This window comes from Salvelinus namaycush, chromosome 42 (genome assembly GCF_016432855.1).
Source record: "Salvelinus namaycush isolate Seneca chromosome 42, SaNama_1.0, whole genome shotgun sequence".
NCBI lineage: Eukaryota > Metazoa > Chordata > Actinopteri > Salmoniformes > Salmonidae > Salvelinus > Salvelinus namaycush.
In genome coordinates, this window is record NC_052348.1 from 6,750,418 (window position 1) to 6,761,066 (window position 10,649).

Genomic DNA, 10,649 nt, shown 5'->3' on the forward strand with positions numbered 1-10,649 from the left:
GAACCAATCTTTGCTTTACACGTTTTTATAGTGCAGACAATATTATGCACACTTGCTGTACCCTGCATATAGATTATATTCATGAAATTACTAATATTCTAATTCCTAATTCTTTGACACCCCTGAGATTCAAGATTGCCTAACCCAAGACACGCTAGATCATGGGACCCTTACGTATCAGGTGCAATCATATTCCTTGTGTGGTTGGTGCACAGCACAGTCAATAAAAATTCCTCGTTTCTGACTGGCCCTGCCAGAGTTTACGCTTTTTCATTGTCTCCTCCCTTATCTCTCGAGCTGATCCACTGATCTACTTCCCCATTAGATACTGTAACGTTATCAATAGCTAGCCACCACCATCAAATAGCTAGATATGGACGATTTTGACTTGCTCAGCGCACCACAGGCTGCGGCCGGCAATGGGACGGACGAAGACCCCGCTGCCGCATTCTTGGCCCAGCAAGAAAGCGAGATCGCGGGGATTGAGAACGACGAAGGATTCAGCATCCTGGACAGCGGAGAGGTTCCAACGTCGCTAGACAATAATCTGACAGGCGACGCAAACGGTAACTGTGTTCTAAAAACTCTTCATTTAGCAAGTTACAGTGGCTAGCTCGTTCGTATTATTTGGCGGAGTCAAAGCCGAGCAAATTGGCTATAACTGACTAGCTATGGGCTAGCCAGCTACTGTATACACAGTTAGCTAGCCATCTTAATTAGCTAGCTAGCCAGCAAACGAGCTACTTTAGCAAGCTACATCGACTGTCTGCAGGAGATTTCAATTAAAGAGATTACGAGAAAAACAAGTAACGTCAATTTAGCTGGCTGGATCCGATATTTCAGACCATCTATTTAAAATGTTCTGGAAACTAGCTCGTAATGCGCAAGGTGACGCTAGTTTCCCAATTTGTAAGCTCGCTAACGGCGCTAGTTAGTATCTACATTACATGTGTATATGCTAGTTAATAACGGAACTTTACTTATTGATATCTTGATGTTTGTGAAGTGTCGTGAATAAACTAACAGAAAATATCGTGTCTTTGAATGACCGGTTAGCTAGTTATTGCGTCTATATCCTGGCTAGCTGTCATTGGATTGATCCCACTGCACCAACAACATTAATGGCCACTTAATTACTGCAATTTGATATATGGTCCAATGACCATTGGACTTTCATACAAAACTGTCGCCTTCAGGAAGTTAGATAATTGACTGATTAGTTAGCTACATTGGCCAAAAGCAAGTTCATGTTATGCAACTCTTTAGGGAGGGGATGTACAGTTGAAGTCGGAAGTTTACATACACTTAGGTTGGAGTCATTAAAACTCGTTTTTCAACCACCCCACAAATTTCTTGTTAATTAACAAACTATAGTTTTGGCAAGTTGGTTAGGTCATCTACTTTGTGCATGACAAGTAATTTTTCCAACAATTGTTTACAGACAGATTATTTCACTTATAATTCACTGTATAACAATTCCAGAGGGTCAGAAGTTTACATACACTAAGTTGACTGTGCCTTTAAACAGCTTGGAAAATTCATTGAAAATTATGTCATGGCTTTAGAAGCTTCTGATAGGCTAATTGACATAATTTGAGTCAGTTGGAGGTGTACCTGTGGATGTATTTCAAGGCCTACCTTCAAACTCGGTGTCTCTTTGCTTGACATCATGGGAAAATCAAAAGAAATCAGCCAAGAAAAATTGTAGACTTCCACAAGTCTGGTTCATCCTTGGGAGCAATTTCCAAACGCCTGAAGGTACCATCTGTACAAACAATAGTACGCAAATATAAACACCATGGGATCACGCAGCCATCATACCGCTCAGGAAGGAGACGAGTTCTGTCTCCTAGAGATGAACATACTTTGGTGCGAAAAGTGCAGATCAATCCCAGAACAACAGCAAAGAACCTAGTGAAGATGCTGGAGGAAACAGGTACAAAAGTATCTATATCCACAGTAAAACGAGTCCTATATTGACATAACCTGAAAGGCCGCTCAGCAAGGAAGAAGCCACTGTTCCAAAACCGCCATAAAAAAGACAGACTACGGTTTGCAACTGCACATGGGGACAAAGATCGTACTTTTTTGAGAAATGTTCTCTAGTCTGATGAAACAAAAATGGAACCGTTTGGCCATAATGACCATCGTTATGTTTGGAGGAAAAAGGGGGAGGGCTTGCAACTCGAAGAACACCATCCCAACCGTGAAGCACGGGGGTGGCAGCATCATGTTGTGGGGGTGCTTTGCTGCAGGAGGGACTGGTGCACTTCACAAAATAGTGGAAAATTATGTGGATATATTGAAGCAACATCTCAAGACATCAGTCAGGAAGTTAAAGCTTTGTCACAAATGGGTCTTCCAAATGGACAATGACCCCAAACATACTTCCAAAGTTGTGGCAAAATGGCTTAGGGACAACAAAGTCAAGGTATTGGAGTGGCCATCACAAAGCCCTGACCTCAATCTTATAGAAAATTTGTGGGCAGAACTGAAAAGTGTGTGCGAGCAAGGAGGCCTACAACCCTGACTCAGTTACACCAGCTCTGTTAGGAGGAATGGGCCAAAAGTCACAACTTATTGTGGGAAGCTTGTGGAAGGCTACCCAAAACATTTGGTCCAAGTTAAACAATTTAAAGGCAATGCTACCAAATACTAATTGAGTGTATGTAAACTTCTGGCCCACTGGGAATGTGATGAAAGAAATAAAAGCTGAAATAAATCATTCTCTCTACTATTATTTGGACATTTCACCTTCTTAAAATAAAGTGGTGATCCTAACTGACCTAAGACAGGGAATTTTTTACTAGGATTAAATGTCAGGAATTGTGAAGAACTGAGTTTTTAAATGTATTTGGCTAAGGTGTATGTAAACTTCTGACTTCAACTGTAGCTAGCTAGCTAGTTCCAATGAATGAATCGTTCATCGTAAAGATATTGCCTAACCAAGCATTTATGTACTAGTGCACTAGACTAGAACAGGTGGGTATAATTGGTGGAACGTTCCAACAGGAATCTGTTCCTAAAACGATGTAATGTAACTCACCACGTAGCTTATTCTTAATGTTTGTCCATAGGCTACCAGATTGAGGACAAACATTTTTCGGAATAAACGTGGTGAGTGAATTTAATGAATTAGCCCACTCCTTGGTATCTCATTCTGCCGCTATACAACTTTGTATGTGTTTGTTGGCAACCTTGTTATTTACGAAGTTTTTGGAACAGATTCCTGTTGGAACATTCCACAAACTAAACCCACCCGACAAGAACAAACCTACGTGTAGTATTTTGCAAGCTTACAACGACAAATCCATAATCAGAATTTGATCATTGTGAAAGCTTGCTGATTTGTGATGAGCCTATAGTCGTGTTGGTTTTGAAAGCAAATGCAACCACCCTATCCGTCTTAGAATAAGACGCGTAGTGAAGTCTGATACACACCCACTCTGTAATGTGAATTGATGATGTAGGCCATTTCATTGTCTTTGATATTGCTTTGTTCATGATGAATGGTTAATTTTATTTGCAGATGCAGTGGATGGTGCTGTCAATGGTGACTTTAATGAGGTAATATCTTATGTTTTCCATTTTGTCTTACAGCAGAGATTGTGATTATATCGACTCAAGGAAAACATTAGAATACTTAGCCATGCATGTTTTGTTTTAACATAGCCTAATGAATACTAAATGCCATGGTTGTGTCATATTATTGACCATGGTTGTGTTCAGGAGGCACAAAACGGAAGAAAATGCTCTGGAACAGAGTGAGAAGGGGGGAGTTGCTATCTACTTGTCCAATGAGACGTTTTAACGTTGCTACAGTGTGCCCTGTTGAACACCACCCATGTGTTTGTTAGGAGAGCAACGGCCCGTCTGATGCATACTCCGCCATCTCCAGTGCCGACCGGCTGCAGGCTGAGCCAGAGAGCCTGCGTAAATGGAGGGAGGAGCAGAGGGAGAGGCTGGAGGTCCTAGGTAAGGAGAGGCCCCTGGTATATCCTGGCTAGAGGGCCATAGCAGCGTAACAGTAGAATAGAAGGAACCGATGTGACTATTTACAGTTGAATCCAAAGTGCTGAGCGCCCAATTCTAACACCACAATCTTTGGAAAACGTATGGCCTGACAAGAAATGCAAGAAAAACACTAAGCGCATTTTGCTGATGTTGAAATCGCCCCTGGTTTTAGAAGTCTTCTTTTTGTGATGTCATTTTTCAAGAGAATTGCGTGTACTGTGTGAATCATAAGGCATCTTCTTCTTCCTATTTTCCCCTTCCCCAGACGCTAACTCTCGTAAGCAGGAGTCTGAGTGGAAGGACAAGGCCAAGGTAGAGCTGGAGGAGTGGCACACTAGACAGGACGAGCAGCTGGAGAAGACTAAAGTGAATAACAGGTAAAAATGCAGAGAAAGAGTCTATTCATTCTATTTCTATGTAAAAACAGCCCCAGGTTGAGCCAGGAGGACTAAAACCCACTGGACTCCAAGGAAACCTTTTGTCCACTGACTCACTTTTCTCTACAGGAGCCGTGGAAAGGAAACCCTGTCCATTGAGTGTAAATAACACTCTGCAGAAATATCCTTGCAGAATAGTTAGTTATTGTGCAGCATGTGTTCCCTCTATGTTCTCTACTATCTCATGTGTTTTAAAGTTTATATAGGCCTACATTAAAAGACGTAGGCTAGCAGTGTGCAGTCTCTGGTAGAACAGTGAAAAAGATCAGTATAGTATGTTCCCGGAATGAAAAATGATCATGTATATTCATTCACAGGGTCATTTATTTCTGATAATGACCTGGAGCGGCAATCCAAGTTATGCATGGTGTTGCTAAGAGGTGAAGCGCTGTTGCTAAATGACGAGACCCCAGAGTTGACCCTTGAACCACAAGCCATTTGAGCACGGCATATTCAGAAATATCTAGTTGAGGTCAGGAATTATAATATCAATTGGTGTTCATATCGATCGAAAGATAACAGGACAGCAGCAAACAGAAATGTAGGATGTTTAAATAATATATGTATTAGGATAATGTTTTTGGAACGCCTTGCCTCCAAGTGCTCAGATAGTATAAAGTCTAGTTTTCACTAACTTGAGCGTCTGTAACCCAAGCCCTCCCTCTGCTCTGAATAATGTATCAGCCAATGTTCCAGTCTCTGTCTAATGTCTAGCTACCTCTAACCTGCCTCTGTTATGTTGTTTGTAGTCTTTTGTATATAGCAGCATCCCAAATGGCACCCTATTCCCTATGTAATCTCATAGGTCTCTGGTTAAAAGTAGTGCACTAGGTAGGGAATATGGTGCCATTTTGGACATAATTTACTGTATGAGTGAGAGCTCTGGGCTGGGTTTGTTCTGTCGTTTTGCTCTTCTCCTTTTTACCGCTCTCTCTCTTCTCTCCTGCTTGCTGCTTTCCTCTGGGACATCCCCTGTGTCTCCAGGGTTCTGGATGAGGATTTCTACAAACAACCCTTCTCTGACCTGATTGGTTATGTGTATGTTGCTAAACTAACATTTGTTTCTTTTTTCACGTGACGTCACTCGCGTCAATCGCCCGCCGCATCTTCCATTTTAACACAAATTTTTACGTTTGGCTTTCCCCTTCATTTTTTGTTGTTGGTTTTACGTCATTTTTCAAAGAAGTAGACTTTCATTGATCTTGAGCGTGCGTGACTGTTTTTGCGACCTATAAACTCACCAGGTGCCTCTTTTTTAAATATATATATATTTTTTTATGCAGTGAATGTGTGTTGGCTGAATATCATTGCATCAGCCTTAATGCTCAGTTTCCGTATGAATTCTGTTGCCATAACTGTAGTGTAGTAAATCGAGTGGCCATTTTATTTTACTTTGGTCTTGTTTAATTCCATCATCCATGATCCATCTATATGTCCCTTCATTTTATCATGCCATCTCATGCCATTTGCAAATGTTTTTGTATTCTTAGGTCCCTTTTTAAATCTATACTTGTATTAGTCATATGTGCACATGGAACACTAGTTATAGAAACTGACGCTATGTAGAAAACAGTGGTTAGGTGTGTTACTTGGCGACGCACTACTTTAAATGTATTGACGGAACCGTATAGCTACTACCTCAGCTACCTCAGCTGCGTGTTGATACCGTGTGGCTAATGTCTTTAGTAGAGGTAAGCCTGTAGTTTTGTTTCAAGCAACTGTGTCTCCAACTCTTAACAGTCCTATCAATATAGTAGTACCTTCATATAATATGCAGGCATATTATCTGAAGGTTAACTTGAGTCTGTTAAATACTATTTAAGAGATCTCATGCCATTAGAAAGGCTTATTTATTTATATATATATATCTGCTTTATACCTGGTAACCTGCAGCCTTTCGGGTTCAATAAGGCTCCTGAAAAGCTGTACAAAGGCAACCATGTTGTTGGAGGGCCGTTTCCGTCCAACATTATCTCAACATTATCCCAACATTATCTCTGCTGTTTCAGTGTCTTCTAGAATAACCACACACACACCCCCTCACACAAATAACTGCAGAGATGAGTGTTTTTTTTATAGGAGTTATTTATGCAATAGCTATTGTACTGTACTAGAATGTCTGTTGGTTGACATAATGTTGAATAGACACTGAATCCCTCATTTGGAGAGCGTCATTACAATTTTTAAGAATGAATACGCCAACTTGGTGGCCATGTGGTTGGAGTGTCCGCCCTGAGATTGGAAGGTTGGGAGTTCGATCCCTGGCCGAGTCATACCAAATACTGTCAAACTAAGACTCTGCATTAAAGATATATATGGGGGGGGGGCTGCAATAGACTAGCGTCCTGTCCAGGGTGGTGTACTTGTACAGCTGCCTCACGCTACAGGAGATGGGCTCCTGCTCCTATGAGCTGTTCTGGCTAGCACAATCCAAGGCTTGTACGAGGCGACTTATGACAAAATCCAACAGTTGAAGTCTATTTTCAGTAGCCTGCATAGCCTGATACTGTCGCAGAGCCCTGCATGTAGACAGTCACCTGTTGTGTTGATGTCGCTTGTACGTCTGTGTTTCTAAACTGAAAGCTCATTGGATACACCGTTGCTTCAAACATGCAAATGTGATCTGCTTAGAATCTGTTACTAGCTACTAGCAAGCCACTGTCTACCATAGAATGCCATGCTACTGTTGCTGCCCAACTCGCACTCTTGGTATTGCAGCCCTTGTATCTATCTGCCATTGAATTCATTCGATCGCTAAAGAGCAAAGGTTCCCATATAACCAACGTCCTTGTCTCTGCCAAAACAAAGACCCACAGCTACTGAGACCAAGGGGGCATGTATTTATTGCCTCACCTAACCAACTCAATGGCACAGCAGATGAAGGCTGCAAGCTAAGCACACTTCTTAGTGGACAGATTATTATTATAATTTTTAAAAAATCTGCCCCCCCCCTGAAAATGACTTTTTTTCTCTCTGGGAAAATGCATGCTGGCTTTTGTCATCTGCATAAAGCTCATTTACTTTTCATTTCTATATATCTGACTTGTGATCTGTTTCTCCTTGTTTCTTTTCCTATGCACCTTTAAGCACACACATTAACCATCCTTGCTACCGCCTAGACCAGTTAAGTAAAAAAACAAAAAGACAATATCCTAGTAGGGAGAAGTGTATATTAGCCTAGAAAAATGGCAAAACAATATTCAATAGTAGTGCACAATTAGACTAGACTAGTCGGGGTTCTCCAACCCTGTTCCTGTAGATATTCGCTCCAACCCTTTAAAAAAATAATTAACTGGTTGATAAGCTGAATCAGGTTCGTTACTACTGGGGTTGGAGTGAACCTACAGGAGGGTAGCTCTCCAGGAACGGGATTGGAGAGTCCTGCTGTAGATGAATAGAAATCCACTGCCAATTTAAATGATTTTAGAAGCTGGGTGTCCCTCCTGTGATGCGTTGGTTCCACTAGTCCTGTTCGTATCTGTAGTTTCGTTGTGACAGTGAATTTTCATTGGCTTCTCATCCCCATTTTGCTATGTGTATTGTGTTCTAGTTTATAGAGGGGGCCTTTCATTTTCTTAACTCTTTGGCAGTGGAAGTGTCCTATCTTGGGTGGGTGGGTGGCTTTGGGTTTTGCTATTCCCCCTGGCTTGCATTTCAAAATGTCTTATTGTGATTGTGGCACTATCATTTTTATTTATTTAATTTCAGTTATGTATGCTAAGCCTTCTAGCGGAATTAGATGCCCTTTTGGGTTCGGTATTGCTGTAAAGATTATCTATGTAAGTTTCTAGTGAAGATTGTGACATGTCAATCAAAAGTCTCTTATGGTTATTATATCAAGTATTTGCTGCATTTCAAATGGCCTGCTTTCCAACCGCAGCAAAATGCATGACAAAGTCTCAGGTATCCAGGTTTTGGTTGTTAAAAAAAAAAAAAAAGGAACTTGCCACTAAGCGCACTTATCAAGCACAAGTATAAAGGACATAAAACAAAACATATTCCTAATGCTATACTTGGATCTTGAGAGAATATTTGAAGGTAACCAAAAAGCAAGTTGCACCCCCCCCCCCCAGTTCTGTGACGAACTGCATTTTTAACCAACCAAACCGCGTTTTAACCGTTCCAAAAAAACCTGCGCTTGTTTTTCCAAAACCCCTTGATTAGACTGACAGGGAAATGCAGGTAACTAGCTAGCTGTATGACTGGGGATATAGGGGGCATGCTGTATGATCTTATCCAGCCCTGTACTCTTCATCTGTTTTTGATGTGGCCACCCGGAGAATGTTTATTTTTTTGGATGTAATGTAGTTGGGTCTCCTGCTGCTGTCTACTCGACACTTCCTCCTCAAGCAAAGGTTTAGATTCAGACCACACTAAAACTGTTGGACTAAAATGGTGAAAAAGCCAAGCTAAAATGGCACCATTTAAAAAAATGTTATTGGCAACTCACAAAATGAGTGTCATGCTGAATGGATCTAAACTACCTGTATGTATTTATATGGGGATTCCCCATGTCTAACCCTGTGGTGTTGCAGAGGAGGTGGTGTGTAAGTGAGCAGCAGAAAGGCCCTCTGTAAAACTCTGCTGATCTCTGGGGCCCAGGCCTGCTCCCTCCCTCTCTAAAGCGCTGTTCCCCCCCGTGTTGCCTTGCAGAGCGGCCGAGGAGGCCATGCTGTCGGACATGGACGAGAACAACCCGGGCACCGAGTGGGAGCGCGTGGCGCGCCTCTGCGACTTCAACCCCAAGTCCAGCAAGCAGGCCAAAGATGTGTCCCGCATGCGCTCTGTCCTCATCTCCCTCAAGCAGGCCCCTCTGGTCCGCTAACCCCCCCCCCCCCTCTCTCAGATGTCTCAATTCAGTCCCTACCACTCCCCTTCGCACTAACCATTCATTCAGTGTTTGCAGATCTGAAGGCTCTGGATACGTAAAAGCAGTGTAGTGGTGGAGCTTCCACAATCCACCATGTCGCTTTCACCTTACAGATCTGTTAACGTTGAGGGGAAAGGGGGTGAATTGAGACGGCTGTATCTACCCTGGCCCTAACCCTCTCTGGACCCAGATTGCAACCAACCTCTCATAGGGCAATGTATCACTCCACCCCCCCCCCCCCAACCCACCTACCTGACCTGATGTCGTCGTTGTTTATGGATTGATGATATCATTCCTCTCTTCCATTGCCCTTTCCATCATTAAAAAACAAAATAAGTATATACGCATTTATCTTTTTGTTTCTATTCTTTTAAGGACCAAACTCTGTTTTTATTAAGTGTGTTGAAAACCCATTTAGAGCCGGCTTGTGGCATTTATTGTGACTATTTCAATCTATGCATTTTTTCCCATTTGAACCCAGAATCAAGTACGGTAAATATCTATTTGTGTGTGTAAACATCAAGGTTGGGGTCAATTCCATTTAAATTAGTCAATTCAGAAAGTACACAATTCCAAATCAAATATTTGCTCATTGAAATGAATTGGAATTTCAGTGTACTTCCTGAATTGAAACGGAATTACCCCCAACCCTGGTAAACATCATGTGGTGTATCATGTACTCTATATGCGTGTACCTATGTACATATACAGGCAATATATACATTTACAAAATGTTAATGTCAGAGTACAATTGTGGTTTAAAGGTTTACTGTAGCCCAAGTGTTGCTTAATGTGTTCGTTGTCCATCAATTTCAATATCAGTAAAACATGAATTAAACTTTTGTTGTCAACGTCGTTATTGAAGTGTTGTCCGTGATATTCAAATTATTATGGTTGCACCTAATTGGTGGAAGTAAAATTTCAGGTGAGACAAATTACATTTTGTACTGCATTTTCAATTAAATTATGTTTAGTGTGCCCTTAGGCCCTCCACCACTATTGCGGTTTGTTGTATGGCCTTGGGTTCTCTCTGGCTTCAAATTAATCTCTGGTGAAAATGGCAGAGGAAGAGGTGAAGCGAGGGTTAGTTTCTCCTGTTAAAATCTGTCCACGGGAAGCAGACCGCCTGCCTTTTGGATGACACCCATCGTTAGGGCAGAGACGATCAACATATGCGGTATCTCAAATGGTCAAACCGAAGTTGCCTACCTTTGATCAAAGCCACGCTGTTGGTTGGGAGGTGGCCAGTCAGAACGTGACATCTTTGAGCTTGAATCTGTTCAACCAATAAATGGCTTTATTAGTTATGTTCATGTGTATTTGGTGTA

At 41.8% G+C, this 10,649-nt stretch overlaps 1 protein-coding gene across 1 annotated transcript; it reads left to right on the top strand.

Annotated features, from left to right (window-relative positions):
- Positions 1-272: 272 nt before the first annotated feature.
- LOC120034975 (clathrin light chain A-like) lies at positions 273-10,176 on the top strand. Its single transcript, XM_038981700.1, has 5 exons — positions 273-566; positions 3,530-3,567; positions 3,858-3,975; positions 4,280-4,391; positions 9,105-10,176. Exons 1-5 carry the CDS (start codon positions 374-376, stop codon positions 9,274-9,276), a joined length of 633 nt encoding a protein of 210 aa, XP_038837628.1. The 5' UTR covers positions 273-373; the 3' UTR covers positions 9,277-10,176.
- The last annotated feature ends 473 nt before the right edge of the window (positions 10,177-10,649 follow it).